Here is a 23,265-nt window from a genome sequence, read left to right on the forward strand (position 1 = left end):
AGCAGCTGACGTTTTCCTGTGTCAAAACCTCTCTGTGGAAGAAGCCACATCTGAGCTTTCATTGGGATGTGGCTTCTAGTCTTGTCCCCTGAAGTGTGGGGTCAAGCTCCACTTGATGCACGGCTGTAAGAGAAGGCAGAGGGCTGTCCGGTGTGGAGTTCAGCCATTGCGTCCCTGCAGCTGTCCCAGTAAAGGCACCAAAGAGTCTTCAGTGGTTTCTGTTAAATAAATGGTTAAAACACAAAAGAAAGAAACCTCTGCAGAGCTGGGCATGGTGGTGCATACCTGTGATCCTAGCACTTTAAATAAAGGCTGGAAAGGATCTGGATCATAGGTCACCCTCAGCAACACAGTGAGTTCCAGACCAGCTGGGGATACATGAAACCCTGTAGGTACCAAACTTTGGCAAGAGCTTTGAGAGGCTTGTGAACAAAAGAATAGGGTCACGTCCCTCGTGTTCATAAGACGAGCAGCCTGGTAAACCAGAGTTCAGACATCCAAAGCAGGGCTTCCAGTATGGCACTACCTCTAGGAAAGTGGGGGAGCCCCAGCTGTTTAGTTAGCTCATGCCTTTACCTGTAAAATGGGAGAGGTGGGGCTGGCAGGGTAACTCAGTTGGCACAGTGCCTGCCTAGCAAGCACAAGGTTTGAATCCCAGCACTCAGGCAATGGAGGCAGGAGGATCAAGGTAGTCAGAGTTATCCAAGGCTATAGCAAGTTCATGGCTAGCCTGAGCTACATGAGAACCTATCATGAAAATAATAATAATAATAATGAATTTTAATGGAAACGATAATGCCCATGTCACAGGGTATTCTGTGAACTTCCAGCATAAGGTAGAGTTTATGAAAGTATGATTGTAAACTGTTAATTGCTTGACATGCATAGGGGTCTCACTCATACAGTCTCCTCAGGTTATGATTTTCATGTCTAAGATACCTGGGCATCCCCAGTGTGTAACTTCTTGGACTTGGAACAAGTACAGATATATGGGACGTTTGCAGTTAACATCTGCTGGTTTGGTGGTCTCTCTGGAGAGGACTGGTGTGCTGTTGTTCCCCGCTGTTGGGAATCTTGACTCTTGTGTCTGTTCCTGTCTGCGCTGGGCTGTAAGGAGCCTGTGGTTGGAGGAAATTGCCAAGAGAAGAGTGAAGTGTGTGTCCAGGTGCATAAAGACCATCAGTCTGTGTCCTCAGGAGCAGCCAGGGCACACCCATTGGTGATACTTGGAGGAACAGGACAAGCTGAGCACTCCCTTCTTGAGTGGTATGTGATGTCAGGGTGGTGTGGCTGAAGAGGCACAGTAGTCAGGGGAAATGCTCAGCTCCGTCTCAGCCTCTCAGGTAGAGAAGTCGACCTAAGTTCAGGAATTAGAAAGTGGTGGGGCAGCAGAGTGTAGGTCCGTCTGCCCCTAACTTTCCTGCCTACCTGAGTTCCACAAAGCATGACTTTGTGTGTGTGTGTGTGTGTGTGTGTGTGTGTGTGTGTGTGTGTGCACTTGTGTATGTATGATTGTACATTTGGATAGTTTTATGTCAGCTTGACACAAGCTAGAGTCATCAGAGAGGAGGGAACCTCAGTTGAGAAAATGCCTCCATAAGATCAGGCTGTACACAAGCCGGTGGGGCATTTTTCTTAATTAGTGATTGATGTGGGTGGGCTGTGCTGGTGGTCCTGGGTTCTATAAGAAAGCAGGCTGACCAAACCATGAAAACAAGACAGTAAGTAGCGCCCCTCCATGGCCTCTACATCAGGTCCTGCCTCCAGGTTCCTGCCCAGCTTGAGTTCCTGTCCTGACTTCCTTCAGTGATGTGGATGAGTAAGCCAAATCAACCCTTTCCTCCCCAAGTTGCTTTGGTCCATGGTGCCTCACGCTGCAATAGAAACTCTAACCAAAGCACTTGGATTTTTTGTTTGGTTTTGGTTTGGTTTGGGTTTTTTTTTTTTTTTTTTTTTTGGTTGTTTTGTTTTGGTTTTTGGTTTTTCAAGACAAGGTTTCTCTGTGTAGCTTTGTGCCTTTCCTGGAACTCACTCAGTAGCCCATACTGGCCTTTGTTTTTGTTTTGAGACAGGGCATCTCACTAGCCTGGAGCTTAACACCTCAGGGATCTATCTGCCTGCCTCCTACCTCCCGCCTCCCTAGCACTGGGACTACAAGCACGCTTCGCATACCCAGTCCCATTCTGGGGATGGAGTGACACCTCATGCTGTGCAGCGAGCACCTTGCCAACTGAGCCATCGCCCTAGCCCAAAGTGTCACTTTTAGATGAGATTGACAAAACAAAAACAAAACGTGTCCCTTGCTTAGCATAGCCTGACATAAAGAAGTCCGTGCTTGATAAATGGTGGCCGCTCGTCATTGTCGTGGCCATTAGAGAGTTGAGGGAAACCTTCCATGGAGAGAAAACAGAGCAGGCTGAGTCCAGAGGTAACAGTGGACAGCAAGGAGCCCACCTTGGCCAAAGTAAAGAAGACCTTGAACATGCTAGAATAACATTAGCTGGGCTGGACAGCCCACCTGGGAAGACCCTTCCAGAGTAAAGCAGGAAAGCAGGATGCCTCGCCGGTTGTTCAGCAGGGGAGTGGCTGGACAGACAGGTAGGCAGCCAGTAAGAGCGGCATAGGCCAGTTTTGCTGGCCGGAGTGGAGGAGCCACGTTCTAGCCCAAAACTGATCATCGAGCAAAAAATGTCCTAACCTAACCTTCTACCTCTTTCCAAATTCCCTTGAAAGTCTGACGGAGAGGACCAGAAATGGAGCTCCGAGCCTGTAGCCTTTGGCTGCATGCCATTTGTCTCTGTGCTTTTCTCCACGTCCTTTCCTTCTGTCAGGGAACATCATTACTATGCTAATCTTGCTGGCCATCATTTTAACACTGACCCCTGCTAACCTGCCTTTGCAATTGCAGGGACTGTGTTTGACTTCTCTAAAAGTAACCTTAAATTGTAGTCTTGTAAGAATTCCAAAGCTGTACCCTTCACTCCTTCATCTAATGAGGTTATGACCAAATGCTCATTATAATTGCTTTAGACTCCTTTTAATTTTCAAGCTTATTAATCATAAGAAGAGTTATTTAAAATTGCATAAATTAATCTTAGATTAAAAGCCCATCAAAGCCTGGAAACAATTAAGAATAAGTAGGATTTCCCTGGGGCAGCAAGTTTTATTTTAATATTGTAGTCAGGTGGATATCAGAACCTTGAAGTATGGTAGTGATTAATGTATGCAAAATTTAAATGAGATTTTTTTAAATGGCAAGTCTAAATCACTTATTGACCTAACTGTAGGCTTTAGCCGCATTGTCTGTCATATGTTGAAACTGTTTACTAATCAACATTTTAATTACCGAGTGTGCTGGCAGACCCTAGGACAAACAAAATCCAGCATTTCAGATTGCTGCCGCCAAGACTCTCACCCAGAAATATCAAGAAGCTGGAGAGATGGAGAGATGAGGAGAACACTTAGCTCTCAGCACAGCAGGGGCGGCCAGCAACTTTCCTGCCCAGCACTGTGCTGGCTGTCCAAAACAGGAACAGTGTGTAGTCTTTGGTTCCTAGGTCCTCTCCTTGTTTATGTTAAGGAGATAGATGTTTCCAGAAAGAATCTGGTTGTACTTCAGCCAAAGTCAGAGCCGTGGCCAGCTCCCATGTCCTTCATCCTCTGTCACAGCCAGGTGACCCAGGATGTACCTAGGAAGCTGCTGTGAGTTGAGAAGAATTCCTCTATGCTATGAATGTTGGGTCTCTGTTGAAGAGAGGACAGTAGGAGGGTCCCCTAGAAGGAACTATGTCCTGTGTGTTGGAGAGGGGACATTAGGAGGGTCCCCTAGAAGGAACTATGTCCTGTGTGTTGAAGGGAGGACATTAAGAGGGTCCCCTAGAAGGAACTATGCCCTGTGTGTTGGAGAGGGGACATTAGGAGGGTCCCCTAGAAGGAACTATGTCTTGCAGAGACTGGAGTTTCCACCTTCCTGGAAAGGTTCCTTGTGACTGGCTGGCTCACTGTTAATGTTTTGTGAAAGGTCAGTCAAGGTCAGGCAGAAAGAGAAAGTGCTCAGTACAGGAGATGGGAAGGACCAGGTTCCCAAGTGCAGTTTCCAAAACTAGACTGTGAATTGTTAATACGTCACCCGGTACAAGAAGCCAGGCTCCTCCGTCCTTCAGGGGCCCGGCCCCATCCCCAGAGCTGACCCCAGCGTATAGCCTCAGACTTGAATTCTGTTCGTTCTGCCCTTTGCTCTGGGGTTGCACGTGTCTTCTAGATCCTCCTACATCCTATCAAAGTCCTCATTCTTAATGAATCCGTGCATTCCATAACATGGATGTACTGTGTTTATTTAACCAGAACTCTGTCCTAGAACATGTTAAGACCATGACTCTCAGACTGGCAAGATGACGCAGTGGGTAAAGGTGATTGTTGCCAAGCCAGACTACCTGAGTTCAATTCCTGGGATAAGAAGAAAACCAACTCCAGCAGATTCTCTGCACCCATTCCATGGCATTTGCCCATATACATATGTACATACATACATACATTTTTTTATTTTTATTTTATCTTATTTTTTTTGTTTTTTCCGAGACAGGGTTTCTCTGTATAGTTTTCATGCCTGTCCTGGATCTCGCTCTATTGTCACATGAATCTTAAAAAGTCTTATTAATAAAATCAAACCTGATGCCAGTTATTGGGGTGAATGCTGGAAGATCAGAGAGACAGAACAGGCCACAGCTAACCTCACCTGGCCAACTTCTCAGCCGATCCTGTTTCCTCAGACTGGAAGCCTCTGAGTCTTCATCCAAAATGAATCTCAGCTAAACTGCTGCTCAGAAGCCTAAAAGCTTAACCAGGCTCTAGTTCCTGGTTTTCATGCCTTATATACCTTTCTGCCATTACTTCTGGGATTAAAGGCACAAGTCACCATGCCTGGCTGTTTCCAGTGTGGCTTTCAACTCACAGAGAACCGAATGGATCTCTGCCTCCAGAAGGCTAGGATTAAAGGTGTGAGTGCCACCATTTTCTGGCCTCTATGTCTGTCTAGTGGCTGTTCTCTTCTCTGACCCCAGATAAATTTATTAGGGTGCACAATATATTGGGGAACACAATATCACCACACTCTATAGACCAGGCTGGCCTCGAACTCACAGAGATCTGCCTGCCTCTGCCTCCCAAGTGCTGGGACTAAAGGCGTGCCCACGACCGCCTGGCACATACATTTTTTTAAGACTTTATTACTTTGTATACATTTTTAAAGCTAGCTACGCGAAGTCAGTTCCCTTACCTCATCTGATATAAATTTCAGCCTTTAATCTTTGCCATCTGATCAGCAGTAAAATGCCTTGTTTGTTGTTTGATTCGCATTTCTTTTATTAAGTTTGAGAAGGAACAGTTCTTTCTCATGTTGATTGGACAGTCTGTTGTTGTTGTGTTGTTTGTTTAGTTTTTGCATCACTTGCTTGTTTCTCTGCTTGGCTGTGTTGCCATCCTTCACACTTCTGAGCCTGACTTCCCAGACTGGAAAGTGGGAGAATGGACACATGGCCGCCCCGGCACCTTCCCACCCCGCAATATCTGTGTCCCCTCTTCAGGCAGTCTCCACACTAGCTGGGGTATACTGTGAGCTGGGGTGCACAGCCACATGGTCATTTTCCTCTCTCTTTGTTCAGTGTGTAACTTTTCTTTTTTCAAAAAGCAGGCTCTGAAATTGCAAGGCAGAGCTGGGACTGAACTTGCTTTCAAGCTGCCTGTAGACATCAGGAATATTTATTTTCTCTATTTGTTTTGAGCCTGGGAAGACTGTGTGGTTTTCTCACCACTGTCCTGATGGAGCCCTGACCAGCAAGCGTGCAGTGCCCCCAGCCCTAATGTGCCATTAATGATAGGTTAATGTACAGTATAATGTTTTTGGGACTATGGGTTCATTACACTTCTGAGTGTGAGGTCTTTCCACAGAGCGCCCAAGGTCCCATTGCATTATATCATGCAATAAAAATACCCTTTTCATATCACACGCTAATAAACTGTATTTGAAATGCTGTCTGAGGGCGCTGCCGTCGTGTCTTTAGGCTGTTGGTGAGTGCGTGCAACAGTTGAATTCCTTGTTCTGTTTGGTGCTTTTCTCACATGGGCTGCTGAGCCCAGGAGAAGTCAGCTTGGCCTTGTTTCACATGGAGAACAAGTTGGTTCTTTAGGGCTGGGATTCGAGGGGCAAGGCTGCACCTCCAAGTAATGAGGGGCCTTCGTACCTAGAGAGCAGAGTCTCAGAGCCCACTATCCATCCTACCACCTGTGTGCCTCTGTAAGGTCAGCAAGTCATGTCAGAAACTGGCCCAGTGTCCGCCACGCTGAGCATGGGCGTTGGTTCTAGCAAGTTTCCTTGAGGACCATGATGGGTGCTTCAGAACTGGGGCCTCTTGATGTCATGACCACAGGCTTGGCCTGGGACAGCTTGCGCTGGCCTTCTCACCGTCTCCTGTGCCGTGGGTGTGGGGCTGTTCCTGTATTTTGTAGGAGATAGTGTTCACAGAACAGAGCAGGCTAGGACCCCCAGCTGGCTTCTTCTCTGCTTCCTGGTGCAGCCCCGATGCACCTTTAGGTAGTGGTAGGCTGGTGCAGCACCTCTTTAATGGAGTCCTCTCCAGATCCTTGGCTGCCATCAGAAATGATTTGGAAGTTTGAGCTCTTTAGAGGAAGAGATCTCCCTCCAGTGAACAGAACAGCCTCGGAATCAAGGATGAGGCAGAGGAAGAGGGACCAGATGGCTTCACGGCACCTACGTTAACATTGTCTCTAGGGCAGACGTGGCATCTGCGACTTCGGTGTTCGGGGGAGTTCTTTCTACAGGTTGTGGGATGTCTAGCAAGAGTGGTGGAGAACAGAGAAGCTGAGGTTAATGAGATCTGAGCCTGGAGCATCACCATCCCCACCTCAAAGTGCAGGAGCTCTGCCTTTAAAAGGAGTTAGCATTCATTCACTCATTCATTCATTCATTTTGTCTTTGTCTGTTTTTAGCTATGTAACTCAGGAGCTCCTTATGTATCCCAGGCTGGCCACAAACTCATTCTTCCTCTGCCTTTCAAGTGATGAACCATGCCTGGCTGATACTACTTTCCGATGGGGCCTTTGGCGATCACATGGGCCCTTGACCTGCTTTAAGTCATGTGCTGCTGCTGCTGCTGCATTCACTGTGTTGGAACGAAAGCACAGGTTTGGAGCCTCTCCACTTCAAACCCCACACCAACCTTGGCCAAATCAATTAGCATGCCTGAGCCTACTTTTCTAACAAACACGTGGAACAGAATAGCAGCGGTGCCGGTAGCGACTTCCTGGGTAGCCATGAGAACGCACTTGACTACATTTTGCGGGATGAACACCTGCCCAGATGCCACTGCCTCTAACAGTCCCTACAAAGCGTGCTTAGGCCACGTCATCACAGAACAGCTGCCCCAAGAGCAAAGGCGGTTTAGGGCAGAAAGGGCCTGGCAAGATGACTCTGAGTGAAAAAGCACTTAAGACCAGGCCTGCGAGCTGAGTTCAGTCTCTGGGACATACACGGTGGAGAGAGAAAATGACGCTTTCAAGTTGGCCCCTGATATCCACACACATGCTCACACACAGAATAAATGAATGAATTAATAAGTAAATAACTGTAATAAAAATTGTTGGGGCCAGGAGGTGGTGGTGGTGGCAGCGGCGGCGGCGGCGGCAGCGGCGGCGGCAGCACCGCATGCCTTTGGCCCCAGCACTGGGGAGGCAGAGACAGAGAAGCCACGAGACAGGGTCTGTGCTCACTTGTGTGGGGAGAGGAGGTGGGGACTTGAGCATACTTCTGTGTTCTAGAACGAGGGGAAAGGACTTCCACTGGGAGAGGAAGTTGAGAGCAGAGGGATTGTGTGAAGGGCTGACTTGGTCTGGGGAGCAAAGGAAGATGGAGATGAGCCCCTCCATAAAGCCTCTGCACCCTCCCACTCCCCTCCCACAAAGCCTCTGCATCCTCCCACCCCCCTCCCACAAAGCCTCTGCACCCTCACACCCCCCTCCCACAAAGCCTCTGCACCTCCCACCCCCTCCCACAAAGCCTCTGCACCCTCACACCCCCTCCCACAAAGCCTCTGCACCCTCCCACCCCCTCCCACAAAGCCTCTGCACCCTCCACCCCCTCCCACAAAGCCTCTGCACCCTCCCACGCCTCACATGCTCTCACCCTGCCCTCACACGCCTGCTGGCAAAGTCCCCTGAATGTTGTGAAAGAGTATCTAGATTTCAAGGAGAATTTGTTTTCTTTGAAGGAGTATGAAGTTGGACTAAAGCCTTTGTTTTCAGATGTGAGGCCTTTCAAACACTTAGGTGACCCTCTCAGGGGTTAAATCTGTCTTTGGGGCTACAAGGACTTGAAAAATGCTACCCTGTATCAAGAAAACCAGAAGTGACAAGTTCATTTAGAAAGCCTGGTTTGTCATTGTTTATCTAATTTTCGGAGTTGACACAGAAAATTAAAGCAGCTGACACTCACTCTCGGCAGCATCTCTGGCTCCCCTCCCCGGCCTCTCCACCTGACCTTGCCACCACAAAATGCTCCAAAGCCAAAATATAAAACTTCCCACTGAGTTTCTGAGGTGCTGTGCAGTCACTCCAGGGTTACGTCATAGGGTGCCATCCCTAATGCTATTAAAAAACAAGATGAGGTTATATATCTACTCTGGGAGATGTTTCTTCTCTTTCTCTCCACCTTGAGAATAAATCTTAGAGGTACCCAAACTTCAGAGGAAGCCAAGAGCAACTTGGGCCCTAAGTGCCCCATACGTCTTTACTGAATTTATAGGATGGTGGGTTTCTCTGCCCCTGTGACATCGCACATCGCTTCCAAGAGAATGTTCCAGAAAGGCCATGGGCAAAGTGATATCTTTTGCTGTGCTTAATATTGGTGTTCCAACACTCAGGTGGCAGGGTGTCTTTCCTTCAGTGTCGCTGGTGAATGAACTGTTCCACCCCAGGAAGCTACCCAGCTAACCAAAGCAAATCCTGTATAAACTTAACAAACAGAAGGAGGAAAAAAAAAAGAAAGAAATTAAAAATTACATTTTAAATATAGGGACTGGAGAAAGACTCAGCAGTCCTCTGCTCTTCCAGAGTACTTGGGTTCAATTCCCAGCACCTACATGGCATTCACAACTGTCTGTGACTCCAGTTCCAGGGGATCCGACACCCTCACATAGAAATACATGCAGGCAAGACACCAGTGCACATAAAATAAAAATAAAATTTTAGAAAGAAAAAGATTTTAAATGTATCACACACTCCTTTCTTTTTAAAGATTCCACATGTCCGCACTTCTGGACTTAATGTTTTTGTTTTGGTTCTTGATTTTTGGTTTTGGTTTTGGTTTTTCAAGACAGGGTTTCTCTGTATAGCTTTGCACCTTTCCTGGAACTCACTCTGTAGACCAGGCAGGCCTTGAACTCACAGAGATCCGCCTGCCTCTGCCTCCCGAGTGCTGGGATTAAAGGCGTGCGCCAACACGGCCTGGCAGACTTACTGTTTTTCATTCTTTAATTTCTTTACATGGGTCCTTGCCAGTGAGCCTCGCAGAGTTCTCTGATACTGTGTGTAGGGCTGTGGGTCTTTGACCCGGACCAGTGTTTCCATTTCATCCTCATAGTGCAGTTTTGCTAATAGATGCTGCTCACTGGCCCTGCTCTTCCTTCTGAACCGCCCTTCCTTAGGCCTTTTGTATTTGACTAGTTTGTGTTGGGGACTGAAGAAGGAGAGGCTGCACTTGTAAAATTAAGTCTTCAGGGTCTGTGGAGATGGCAGAGTGGATAAAGTGCTGTGGCATGAGCCTGAAGACCTGGGTTCAGGTCCCAGCACCCACACAAAGGCTATCCCAGCACTTGGGAGGCAGGGGCAGGAGGGTCGGCCTGGTCTATAGAGGGAGTTCCAGGACGGCCAGGGCTACACATGGAAACCCTGTCTTGACACCCACCCCCACACACCAAAAAAAAAAAAAAAAAAAAGCTGGACATCATGGCCTGTGCTTCAGTAATCTGGGCACTGGGGAAGCAGAGCTAACTGGCCCCTGAGGCTCACTGTCAGCCTTCTTGCCAAATGCATGGGCTCCTGCTGCAGTGAGAGCCCTGGTCCCAAAATAAGATGAACAGTAGAACTCAACTCCTGGCCTCTGTGCATGTACACACACACACACACCAAAAATAAAAACAAGTCTTCAAGCCAAGACAATTGATTTGAGTAGAGCCTTGAGGAACTAGATCAAAATCAAATGTTCAAATTTTAATTTAACTTCCAGATTTGTAGTCAAAGGTGAGGTGTTAAATGATAGCGGCCACAGACTGCAGAGCAGCTGTAGATCTGGAAGCAAGCAGTCTCACTAAATAAAAACTAAAGGTCTTACATAAATAATGAGAAGCAGTATGATCCTTTACTCTTCGGTTAGCCATAAGGATGGATGTCAAATCGTTGAGGTTTTGTTATTTTCTGAGGGCACCAAATAACCATGTGCTAAAGAGGGGCTGTAACTCAGAGGGCAGAACGCCCTCCCAGCATGTGTGAGCCCCGAATTCCATCCCCAGCATAAATGAAACTGAGCATAGGGATACATGTCCGTCATCCCAGCACCAGGGCAGCAGAGACAGAGGATCAGAAGTCAGGGGTCTCCTTGGCTATGTAGTAAGTACAGAGGCCAGCTGGATTACATGAGACCCCCTAAAATGAGAGTGGGAAAGAGGATGCATATGCCAAGGACAAGGCTCCAGGGCTCTGAAGCCTAGGCATAGCTCCAGCCCGTGTACACCCCCGGCTCCGTCCCAGGGAGCTTGGCTAAATACAAGTCTCCTGGAAAAGCAGAGCATGGTGCTTATAACTAAGTTGCTCCTCTGTCCCCCTCCATCATTCATCCTGTGTGTGACCAGCCACGCCACCTCAGAACACACAGGTCACCCACTCACAGCCACAGAGAGCACATTCTGGACTTCTATACATTTCATTCCCTTCGCTGTTACCTTGCAAAACACAGTGAATCAGTGACAGAATAGCTAAGTACCACAAGTTCCTTGTGTCGCAGTTTAGAAAATAATGCTCCAGGCTAGCAGTGGATTCTAGTGATGATTTTTATTTGCTGCTGGGTCATAGAATGATCTGAACTTTCAACCAGTTTGCTTCTTTTTTTATAGACAGACATTTTTTAATGGAAAGGGAAGTACAGTTTTGAATGGAAAAATAAAAGTGATTCTTTTCTTCCTTTAAGGTGGAGTCTCACTATATAGCTCTGGCTGGCCTGGAACTCGCTCTGTAGACCAGGCTGGCCTCAAACTCACAGAGATTCACCTGCCTCTGCCTCCCGGGTACAGTGATTAAAGGCATGCACTACCACACCCAGAAACTGATTGTTTTCAGTACATGCAAGGTCTGAGCTTGGGCCTTTCTTGTTCTTTTTAAAAGGTCCAGTTTCATTATTGTTAGTTATGTTCATGTCGGGGAGGTGCCAGGAAGCAGAGAATTGAGCTGGGGGCAGGCAGGCAGTCGTGAGCCCCTGACGTTGCGCTGAGAATCAAACTCCAGTCTTCTGCAAGAGCAGCTGTGTACCCACTGGGCCGTCCCCTCGGCCTGCTCTCTGTCATCTTCTCCAGCCTGCTCCCCACACACAGCCCCTGTGGAGGCCCCCCAAAGCTCTGCAGCACCACAGTGTGACGGGAAAAAAGGACAATCAGAAATTGTCCACTTTTATTTCAGTCTTTGTGGTCAGCTTACAGTTTGCCTCTTCTCCTGTTACAAACCAGAAAGACTGTTAGCAAGGCGGGTTTTAAGCAGATAGCAGCCTCTTAACTGGACACTTCTAGAAATAAGACAAGACAGTGGTGTGAAGCGCTTTGAGAAGTTCAGAGTGTGGTTCTGGGGCTGGAGACCCATGGCCAGCTCTGGAGGTGTGTCCATCAGTGTGAATGGACACCTCGCCCATCACCTCCATCCTCAGCCTCACATCTTTGCCTCACAGTCAAACTCATATAGTCTCTCCCTCCCTCTCCCTCTCCCCTCTCCCTCTCCTCTCCCCCTCCCTCCCTCCCTCTCTTCCTCTCTCTCTCCCTCCCTCCCTTCCTCTCTTCCTCCTCTCTCTCTCCTCCCTTCCCTCCTTTCTCTCTCTCCCTCTCCCTCCCCTTCCCCTCTCTCCCTCCCCTCCCTTTCTCTCCCTCCCACTTCCTGTTCCCCTCCCTCCTCTCTCTCCTTCCCTCCCTCCCTTCTCTCCCTCCCCCTCCCCTCCTCCCTCTCTCCTTCCCTCCCTCCCTCCCCTCCCCTCTCTCCTTCCCTCCCTCTCTTCCTCTTCTCTCTCCCTCCCCCTCTCTTCTCCCTCCCCCTCTCCTCTCCCTCCCTCCTCCCCTCCCTCCCCTCCCTCCCTCCCTTCCTCTCTTTCTCTTATCCTCTCCTCCCCTCTCTCTCCCTCCCTCCCTCCCCTCTCTCCCTCCCCCCTCCCCCTCCCCTCTCCTCCCCCCTCCCCTCCCCCCCCTCCCCTCCCTCCCTCTCTCCCTCCCCTTTCATCTTTGCCTTCTCCCATTTCCCTTCATGACATTAGGCAAAGGGCACTAAGACAGGGATTGGCTGTGTAGCCCAGGCTGGTGGCTCTCCCCTTCCTGCCTCCTCTCCTGTGTGTTGAGGTGAGCACCACCCTCCACCCCCAACCCCACCCCAGCTCGTGTCCTTTGTACAGGTCTGCGGTCTGCGGTTGTTAATCCTCTTGAGCTGCCTCTGTGGTTCTGCTTCCTTTCAGCCCTGGTATTTGTCTCTACCAATTTCTCTCTCGGCTTCTCTGCTAGTCTTTGGGGAAAGCTGGCATTTTATCAGTGCCCATCTTTCTACCTTCCTGTCTCCTTCTTACCTTCATCGTTACCTTGTTTCCCAGGATTTTCTTTCTAATCTCTCATAAGCTATTGGGCACTTAAGTATTGTTTTAGCTGCATCACACAAACATATACATGAAGTATTTTCATTGTCAGTCAGCTCTTGGGGTCTCTTGAGGGGTGTTGGGGAAGTCATAATGATAGGGCTGTAACCCAGGACCTCAAGCATCCTGGGTAATGCTGTGCCATCCAGCTCCACCTCCAGCTGCTCATCATCACCCATGTTAAGTGCAGACTGAACGTCATGCGGTTGGGGTAGGCCCTACTTGGTTTGGTTTGGTTTGGTTTGGTGGTGCTGGAGGATCTTGCACACACTAGGCAAATACCCTCCCACTGATCCTAGCCCACACCATTCACTTTTAAGTACATGTTCCAAAAATCAGAAATACTCTAAAATCAGAAGTTTTGATCACAGGTATGATGCCAAGGTGGGAAACTACACCTGAACTCACGTGACAGGTCACATTTACAAAACATAGGCTTGCCTGCCTAGTGAATGATCTGTCCATTGGTCTAGAAATTACATTCTAGCCAGGTAGTAGTGGCATACAACTTCAATCCCAGACAGGCAGTTTCTGAGTCCAAGGCCAGCCTGGTCTACAGAGCAAGTTCTAGAACAGCCAGGGTTCTACAGAAAAACCCTGTCTCAAAAAAGACAAAAAAGGAGGGAAGAAATTGCATTCTGTTTCTAGTATCTAATTGATCACCTGCATTTTTAACTTAGCGAAGCTCGAGGAGAGACAGTTTGCACCTGTCTCTTACTTGAGTTGTACTTATTTTTGTAAGTGTGTGTGTGTCTGAGTGTATATACAGATGTGTCTGAGTGTGTATACACTCAGATGTGTGAGAGGACAGCTGCGGTTGTCACCCTCAGGAGCCATCCTCCTCGTGTTTTTAGGCAGAGCCTCTCCCTGGCCTGAGTCCCCAGGCTCTCTCTGCTTATCAGCCCCAGCCCCTCCACTCTGGTAAAAGGCCCCAATTTACCTGGCATTTTTACATTGTTTCTGGGGGTCACACTCCAGTCCTCATACTTGTGGGCCAAGAGCTGTTACTGCTGAGACGTCTTTGGCCCTGAATTTTAGGGAGGTAATTTCAGCTGTGCTCCAAGAAGAAGAAAGGGAGGGAGAGAAGGCAGGGACAGCAGAGCATTCCTCACTCACAGAAAAGAAGGCAGGTGGTGGGGGGGGAGGTGGGTGGTGTGGGTGGGTTTATGGCTTGGTGATCGCTCACTGCTCCCCCCTCCCCCCCCCTCATGTTCCCCCTACTTTCGACCCCAGTCCCCCCCCACTCTTCCCAGACAACTGAGCTGTGATCCTCCTGCCTCAGCCTCCCAGATAGCTGGGATCGTGGGCCTGTGCTGCCAGACCTGGCCCTAACATAGGCAGCCACAACCACCTGTAACTCCACCGCCAGGGGATCAGCTGCCCTCTGCTGGACTCCACAGGCCCCTGCACCCACAATGTGCTCATACCCACACACAGACATACACATATGCACATCACTAAAATTAAATTGATCTTTAAAACTTTAAAAGAATAGCGGGAAAAGTTTTATGTCAAGACTTAGCCACTGACAGTATGCACCCAGTGTTTACGTAAACACTTGTGGTGAACATGGGGTGCAGACGGTGTTATTCCAGGCTTTAGAGCTGGTGCTGAGACAGTCGGCACAGCTCGGCCCACCCCCGACCTCCCGGTGTCACCTGGATGGCCACGTGCTCACGGTGTCACCTGGGTGATGTGCTCACGTGGTTTTATAGTCAGATACAGGCAGAGTGGACGTCACGGTTCTGAGTGTTTTCAGATAGCCAGTGCACCACACAGCCTGCCCATCTGAGGTCAGCGGCAGATGCACGGGCTGAACAGGTTTTGACTAACTTTGTCCCTAAGACCTGCAAAAAAACGTCATAACACAAGGTGTTCACTGTAGTGCTTTGAATTGAACAAGGCTGAGCACATGCTTTTATTAGCTGAGTTTTTAAAACATAGATTAAAGTATCCCTTAACAGAATTAGAATGAAGCATCTCCAGAAGCCAGCGTGCCCCACTTCCTGTGGCTCCACAGGTCTGAAGTCATGTAGATCCTAACAGTCCTGCCTCGGTGCTGAGATCGGGAGCCTGGAATCCTCCAGGAAGATGCCCAAAACCTCCCAACAAGCCTCACAGACCCGGTGAGGGGAAGTCAGGAGCCCTCTCCAAGTACCCCTACTACCTCTTAGGTAAACTCTTATATGGCAAGAAACTCAGAGCCCAACTTCTAGCAGACAGGGAGGTCTCACTGAGCACTAGACTGGGAGTCCAGAGGCTGGGTCTCAGCTAGCACTTACCATCATGGCAGGCAGCCTGGGAGCCCCATCCTGCCACCCAGCAGCCACACCTGTGCCTTTCTAAGAAGGCAAAGCAGGGCATCAGCTTAGAGCAGGAACATCAAGACCAGGAACAGGCTGGGGGTGGAGGGGATGTCAGACAATACACCTCCTCCTCCCCCTCCTCTTCCTCCTCATCTTCTTCCTCCTCCCCTTCTTCCACCTCCTCCCCTTCCTATTCCTCCTCTTCCTCTTCCTCCTCTTCCTTCTCCTCTTCCTCTCCTCTTCCTTCTCCTCCTCTTCCTCCTCTCTTCTTCCTCCTCCCTGCTGTATATGCTCTATATAAATAAAACACTGATCATGACAGCAGAATTAGGTTGAGGCAGGAAGTAGGTGGGACAAGAGAAAAGAATTCTGAAGCGGAAGATGAGGAAGAGAACTGCACACGCCAGGACAAACAGCAGTAAAGACTCTGTAAGCACCACACGTCAAGTATAAATAAAAAAGGTAATTTAAGATAAAAGAACAGTAGCAAAAGCCTCCACGCATACAGTTTATAAGTATATAAGCGTCTGAGTGATTATTTTATAAGTGGATTGTGACTGCGGGGCTGGGACCTGGAGAGAAGCCTCCGCACACTCCCTTCTTCCCTCTCCCTTCCTTTCTCCTCTTCCTTCTCCTCCTCTTCCTCCTCCTCCTCTTCCTTCTCCTTGCTCCTCCTCCTCTTCCTCCTCCTGCTCCTCCCGCTCACTCCACTGCCCCACTTTTGGACACATCCTACTTCTCCAAGCCCCGATCTTCTGACGTCATCACATCTTCATCCTCCGTGACCAAGTATGCGTTGCAGAAGACATAAACCCCTGCAGTTCGGTTGTTGCATTTGCCCCTGTGAGAGAGCAGCAAATGAGAGCTCCTACTGCCTGGTGAGGAAACCAGCAAGATGCTGCACAGCTCCTGCCAGGCTTCCAGCCCCGCAGACAGGGCTGCTGGCGGGCTTCATGCGTGTGTCTCTCCTGCAGTTCACCCCCTTATCTGCCTTTCCTGCCTGCCTGAAAGCAGTCAGCAGCGACTGGGCAAAGCCTGTAGTCAGGGTCCCTTTCTTATGATACAAGCACCAAGGGGAGGGCAGGGGTCAGGAAAGGGCAGGTGCCTCCACAGAACCAGGAGACCAGCGACTTGGTGGTCCCTCTACTTCCCCACTCTGACGGGCACCCGGGCAGTCTGCCCACCACGCAGCCACCAGCCCTTCCTGGACTGAGGAGGGGATGCCTCCACCCCCCTCCTGCAGTTCCACTCTGCCTGTTCTCAGACAGATGATAACCGTGATGGAGCATATGGCCCCAAAGTCACCGGCATTCTGAGAAAGTGACACTGTGTTACCCTGGGCTTCAGGGGAGGGGCCCACCCTCCCGAGCATAGCTTCTGCCTGTGTGCTCCAGAAGGGCACAAGGTCGCCTCTCCCAAGTCCAGAAAAGAACATGCACAGGAATTCAGGAAGAATGTTCTCTATCTAGGCAGCCATTGTGAAAGCAGGCAGGGGCTGGGCAAGTATGAGCAGCAAAGCATATGGAAGCCAAAATGGAGTGTGTCTTGTTTCACCCCCACCCAGGCCTGTGCCACCCACAGTCCCCCACAAGCCTGGCTTCAATACCCCTTTCTTGAGGCCCTATACCCATGTCTAAGACACCCCCCCCCACAGAGTACCATGAGAAATAATAGGACACCCTACTAGGCTTTAGGCAAAGCCCTGGGCCCTCAACTGGGCACAAGCTCCCAAAGGCCATTTTCTTCCCATAATCAGGCAAGTTGGAGAGGCCTGAGTAGTGTTCCTTCCTTCCCACCGCTAAGCTCCACCTGGTCCTCCACAGATGCTGGTAGATGCTGGAGTCAGGACACAGTAGACCCACATACCTCCTAGCCATGGGGCAGAAGATGTGTTGCAGTTACTTCTGGGCACTGAGATGCTGAGCATGTTCCCAGGGCTTGGCCGTTTGCCAGGGCCATGGGTCACAGCCAGGTATACTGGAAAGTAGCTCAAAGCCCTGGGAGCCAACAGGGACAGAGTCCGAGAGAGGCTCAGAAAAAACCAGGGAGCAGGAAAGAGGCAGCTAGAGGGGACAGGCAGGAGCTTGGGGTGGGCATCCGGGATCCCACATCTCCCTGCTCACTCACTGTAACTCCCCAGGGCCTGTTTCCCATGGAGGCGACAAAGTTTCTGCTAAAAGTCTTTGGTCAAGGAAGCTACTTGGTGAATGGAATAACGCTTCCCAGTCTCGTTCCTATTGTGGCTCTGACAGACCTGTCCCTTGTCCTTGATTGCTTCAGGCCCTCCCTGGAAGCTCCCTGAGATTGGGAATGTGATCTTAATGTATCAGAACAGGGGGAGGATGCCAGCTAAATATAACCTGGCCCGGGGTGGCTTGAGTAGGTTGGACCAGGAGATGGAAAGAAGCGGGGCTCTCCCAAGTCCAGCCCTCCGTCCTGAGCCTCGCACTCCTGAGCACTCCTCTTGGGAGCCTCGTCCTCCTGGAGCGGGGTGTCTATGCTTCACTGGCAACTGTGAATCACTTCCAGGGGAGCAGGAGACAAATCGGGAAACTAACAGGGGTCGACAAGGCCTCTGACGCGACGATCCTTTGCTCTCTGGACAGCAGCGGACCGGAAAGCTGGCCTCCCAGGAGCCAGGCCTCGGCCTAGTAGCTATGGCGTGAAACTGAGCTGAGAAAGGACCAGGCAGAGGATGGCGTTAAGACAAGCTGTGCCTTTAAGCTTCCTAGAGAAGGTCTCAGATGCTCCCTGGCTTCCTGTACGTAGATCAGAGGGCAGCTTTCCAGAGTCAGTTCTCCATTGACATCGTGTGGGTCCCAGAGATCAAGCGGGTCGTCCAGGCTGCCTTCAAGCCTTGTTACCTGCTGAGATGTCTCCAAGAGGCCAGCCTGCCTTCTTACCATGTAGGATTGAGAAAAAAAGAAACCAGGTCCAGGCTAGAGCACACCTTGGAATGCATAGAGATGCCTAACTCTCTTTTTGTTTCCTCTGTTTGTCTGTCTCTTTGTAACACGGTCTTAAGTAGTTCAGGCTAGCTGTAGATGAGCTTGAACTTCTGATCCCCCTACCTCTGCCTCTCAAATTCTGGGATTACAGCCACACACCAGCACACCTTGCTTATGTGGTACTGGGGAATCAAACCCAAGATAGGCAAGCACCCTACCAGCTGAGCCACATCCTCAGCACCAGGGACCTAGCCTGGAAGACTGCTGTCACACCTACTGCTCTTCCCCACAGGGTCACCCGTTCATCATGCAGTTCAATGATGGAAACTCCACCGTGGTGTCCATGTGGGTGTGCAGAGCGCTGGAGGAGAGGCGGAGCCAGCAGGGGCCCCGTGAGGCCTCAGCAGGACACTGACGACCCAGGACTAGTCACCAAGGACACAACAAGCCATGGCCCCTCTCCGTCTGCTGCCTGATTGGGAAGAGCTGTACTGGGCCCAGCCTCCTGCTTTCACCTCTTACCCTATCTAGGGGAGCCCTCAAGAGAACCAGCCTCTGCTGAACCCCTCACTGCTGGGGAGTGGGGGGGGCGATAATGAATATGGCAGGTGGTGATGATGCAGAGGGTGTGGGGGAGGGTGTTGGGGTTATAAGGATGGCACCTCCTCTGCCCCCCCCCTCTGTGTTTCCCTACTGTCCATTGTAAAGGGTCGGGCCCTTCGGCAGCACTGATGGTATAAACGTGTTACTGCTTTGGAGTGGGTTTGTTTTCACAAGTCCGTCATATACATCCCCATTTGCCAGGGGCACCTGCACATACACCTGCACAGGCAAGATCCTGTACGTGTCCTGTAGCTCAGTGTCGAGGCCCGGTGTTTTCCCAGCTCGGTTGTCACATGAGAAACCAGGGCTCAGAGGACGTCCCACAGCAAGGTGTGCTGAGGCCAGGTCCAGACCCAAGCCTCGGGTCGTGGTCTCGTCTTCTCCTGGTCGGGAGCTGGCTACAGGTCCAGCACCAAACCAGCACCAGCACGGGTGAGGCCAGGGCAGCAGAAGAGGAATGCTGGACACCGAGAATGAGGCGCAGGAATTCAGAGGCCGTCAGAACCCTTCCCACGCCAGCCACCAGCCCCTCCGCCACCAGCTTCCTCTCACTGCCCGTGACCCAGGCCACTCATGGCCACTGAGGTAATCCTGCAGCCACCTGGAGGAAGTGTGGCTGTCCCCCTTTGGCAGAGGATGGAGGGAAGCCACTTTCCACCTGGTCTAAGAGACACCCCCACCTTCCCAAACACACACGCCGGTCGCCATCCATGGCTCACTTTGCACTGCTCTGTCATTCAGTGAGAGCCTTCCCAATGCCCACAAGTGTGCTGAGGGAACTAGGCTTAGCTCTCCACTCTGCCTCCCTCCTCCTTTCCTCTACCCCATCCGTGTTGAGGGTGTTTTCTCTCCTTTTGGTAGTACTCGGAACAGAGCCGAGGCTCAGGATGCCTCTTACCTAACCACCACAGCAGCAACCCATCTGGCTCCACTTCCACCTCCCCTGAAGGCAGTCCTCCCCATGGCAGCTAGGGCAACCTGTTAGAACACCATGCAGAGTTGATCCTGACTTTGAAACCTTCCCAAGACACTCAGAGGGAGCCAATGGGCAGGTGTATGTCTGCAGCATTCAGGAGATAGAGGCAGGAAGATCAGAAATTCACAAGCATTCTCTGTTAAAAATCAGCCTGGGCTACATGAGACCATATCACAGAAACAAACAAACAATAAACGGGAGGGGCCTGGGTGGAGAGGCGGCTCAGTGGGTAAGCACCTGCTTCCCAGCATAAGGACCAGAATATGGATCCTGAGAACCCATATTAAAACAAGGTAGGTGTGGCCGCCTGCCTGTAATTCAGGCCTCAGGAGACAGGAACCCTGAGCAAGCTGGCTAGCTAGACTGGCCTAATTGGTGGACTCCAGGGTCATCAAGAGACCCTGCCTTGGTAAATAAAGTGAAATGCCATCGGAGAAGACACCTGATGCCAACTTCTGACCTCCAAATGCACATTCACACACAGGCATGCACACCTACACACACATTTGCCACATACATGTGAACAAGCGTGTGTGCATGTGTATCATCACAGGTTCATTCACGAGGATAACAGAGTGGGAGGGAGGACAGGCCACAGAGCCACCCACACCTGTGTAACCCTGGGACATTGTCACTGACTCCAGTTCCTGCTGCCTCCAGTTCTGTCTCTGTTGCAGCCACCTCAGGACCAACGCAAAAACCACCAGTCTTCACGCTCCCTCCATTATATGGAGCTGGAGCTGGGAAGACTACATCTCCCAGAAACCCCCTGTTTAATAGGGAGCCATGTGATTAGGTCTTCCCAATAAAGTGAAGATGGCCAAGAAACTTCAGATTCAGACCCTACCCATCTCCATCCTCCTGACAAAGGAAACGGACACCTGTGGGAAGTTGAGTGGTGGAAGGGACCCTGAACCTCAAATTCACTTTGTGTGGGACACCTGCCTTGAGCTTTATTAAATGAGCTGGGGTTAGACATCCGTCGGGGCTTTCATGTTGCTAGCAATATGATGCCAACTCCTGCTGACCTTGGCTCGGCATGCCTGGCACTCTCACCCACCATTGTCCACACAACCCATTTCACCTCGCCGATCTTCGCTCAAATGGCTTCCACCTGAAACACTGAAGCCTCCTGCTCTTGCTCCCAGGACACGACAAGAGATCCTGACTTGGTAGGTAAAGTGGGGAGGGGTCAAGGAAGACACCTGGTGTCAACCTCTGCCCTCCACATGCACGGGCTCCCAGGACTCGGGTGCCCCTTGCCTGTTCCGCTTCCTTCTGTCTCGCTGGTAACTGATAAACCCATTGTTTATTTACACCTTCCTGTCTGCCATTAGAATGGAAGCTTCACCAGCCAGAGGCTCCGGCCTGCTTTTCACAGACCTAGAAAAATAGCCTTGGCTGAGGAGGCTCATGGTAAATATTTGTTGGCCAAATGGCCACCTTGCAGAACTATCATTCACAAGCTGTGCTCTGTCCAGTGCTCCATGAAAGGGACTGCCTGGGAGCCTTCATTGTCCTCCCAGGGAGAGCCTGTATGGCTTTAGTGGAACTTCAGAGTGCCAGCCTGCAGCTGGCCCAGACCTCACTGTTCATCTCAGTAAGTTCCCGCCATTGCCCAGGGCCTGATGCAGTCATAGAATTTGGTGAGACCCAAGCCATAAAGCCCATGCACCCTAGACCAGAGCTCAGGGCAGGATTTGTGAACAGTGCATAAGGTAGGTTTTCCTGATGAGAGGAGCTCTGTGAGAAGGGCACCTTGATCCTGACCACCCCAAAACCTGAACTAGCTACCAACCAGACTTCAGGTTCAGCCTTGCCTTTGAAGAAGCATCAGCAACCGCTGTCCCCCAACCCCAGTTCAGCAGAGGTGAGTGGGAGCTGTTACTGGTTTTGTTGTTGAAAGTTGGTGGTGGAGGGTTGAGATGGGGTTTCATATAGTTCAGACTAGCCTCCAAATCACTATGTAGCTAAAGATGACCTTGAACTTCTAGCCCTCCTGCCTCCACACTGGGAATACATCCAGAACGTTGAGAATTACAAGCATATAACACTATAACAATTTTCCTATAGTGTTGGGAATTGAACCCAGGGCCTCAGGTATGATAGGCAAGCAAACACTACAAAATGAGCTCTGTCCCAGTCTTCCAACTCAGAAGACGTGTGGGGAGAGAATGGTCGTTCCACACCAGGTTGTGTGCTTTGAATTTACTATCAACCTGCGTAATTTCCTCCACAATCCTGAGATAGACAGTGGTGTTACTATTCTGCCCATTTCACAGATGGAGGAGCAGAATCATGGAGGCAGAATGACTTGCCCAAGGTCACCAACAAGTAAGTAAGAAATTACTGTCTGGTCCTCAGAGCCCCACTCTTAGCTAGGGTTCCAAACCAAGCTCCAGCACATGCACCCCACACTCCAGCACCAAACTCTGAAATGCAAAGACAGTGTGCTTTTAGGAATGGATCCTGGGATCTGCTCTTTAACCAGCTCACTGAGAACGCTGTGCATTGTGCCTCCCATGACACTGTGAAGAGTAGCGCCTCTGAGCCAGACCTGGAGAGCAGCCTCACACCGACCTCAGGCCCTCTGTTTCTTCTTGTCATGAAGTGGCTGGGCTTTTGAGTCTTGGCAGTCTTCTCAAGCCTCCTGAACAACTTCTTGTGACTTGAACCATGGTCCCCTGTCGGCATCCCCAGCCCAGAATAAGAAGCACCCACCTGCATACACCCATCTACATGCACATACCTGTACACACCCATCCACACTCACACATGCCTGCACTCACCCATCCACACACACATGCTTACACACACACACACACACACACACACACACACACACACACAGAGTTTTGTTCATAGTTTTAAGGCTTACAGGGCCCTGGACCCCAGAGTCCATGACCCTATGCTATGGTGTAGCCCCTAAAACATACAAGTTGGCAGGGAAGTGGGGGGAAGAAAGTCAGAGAAGGAGGCTGTGTGGAGGGAGAGCAGGGGACCCTGTCCCAAGGCCCTTATGGGAACAGGAGCACTGTTAATTCACAGCAGCTTACATGGGGTCCTGAGTTCATGCTTTGGGTCGAGTGGACCCCCTGAGACTGGTCCTGGCCAAGTCTGCATTGAGGGGATCAGAAGTTTTCATTCATGCAGCTGCAAGTTCCACCCAAAGGCGGGGTGGGGGTGCTGCAGGAGAGAGACAGAGCCCAGTGTCAGAGCCCGGCACTGTGGCAGAGGATGATGGTTGTGATGGTGGGATAAAGAGGAGCACAGACAAGAAGGAGGCATCAAGGAGGCCGGGCAAGAAGCAGCCCACATCTTAGGATGCAGGCCCTACGTCTGGTCCCTGTGGGCAGGGGCCTGACTACTAGAGTGTAGGATAGGAGACAAGGCCAGTGCCCTCCGTGGCAATCCTGAGTGGCAGTGGCACTGGCTTTATCAGCCCCTGCCTTGGCAAACACTGCATCTTTGCTCTACTAGAGAACCTTG

General features: G+C 50.5%; 1 protein-coding gene across 3 annotated transcripts in view; it reads left to right on the plus strand.

Annotated features, from left to right (window-relative positions):
* Positions 1–18,955, plus strand: part of Map2k5 (mitogen-activated protein kinase kinase 5) — a 233,270-nt gene extending 214,315 nt beyond the window's left edge. For all 3 annotated transcript variants that reach the window (XM_028867040.2, XM_037207420.1, XM_037207421.1), the window contains one exon: positions 18,490–18,955. In XM_028867040.2, coding sequence (XP_028722873.1) covers positions 18,490–18,612 — 123 coding nt within the window. In that variant the 3' untranslated portion in view covers positions 18,613–18,955. The remainder of the gene's footprint in view (positions 1–18,489) is intronic.
* Positions 18,956–23,265: the final 4,310 nt, after the last annotated feature.

The sequence above is a fragment of the Peromyscus leucopus genome, chromosome 7, assembly GCF_004664715.2.
Source record: "Peromyscus leucopus breed LL Stock chromosome 7, UCI_PerLeu_2.1, whole genome shotgun sequence".
NCBI classification, from domain to species: domain Eukaryota; kingdom Metazoa; phylum Chordata; class Mammalia; order Rodentia; family Cricetidae; genus Peromyscus; species Peromyscus leucopus.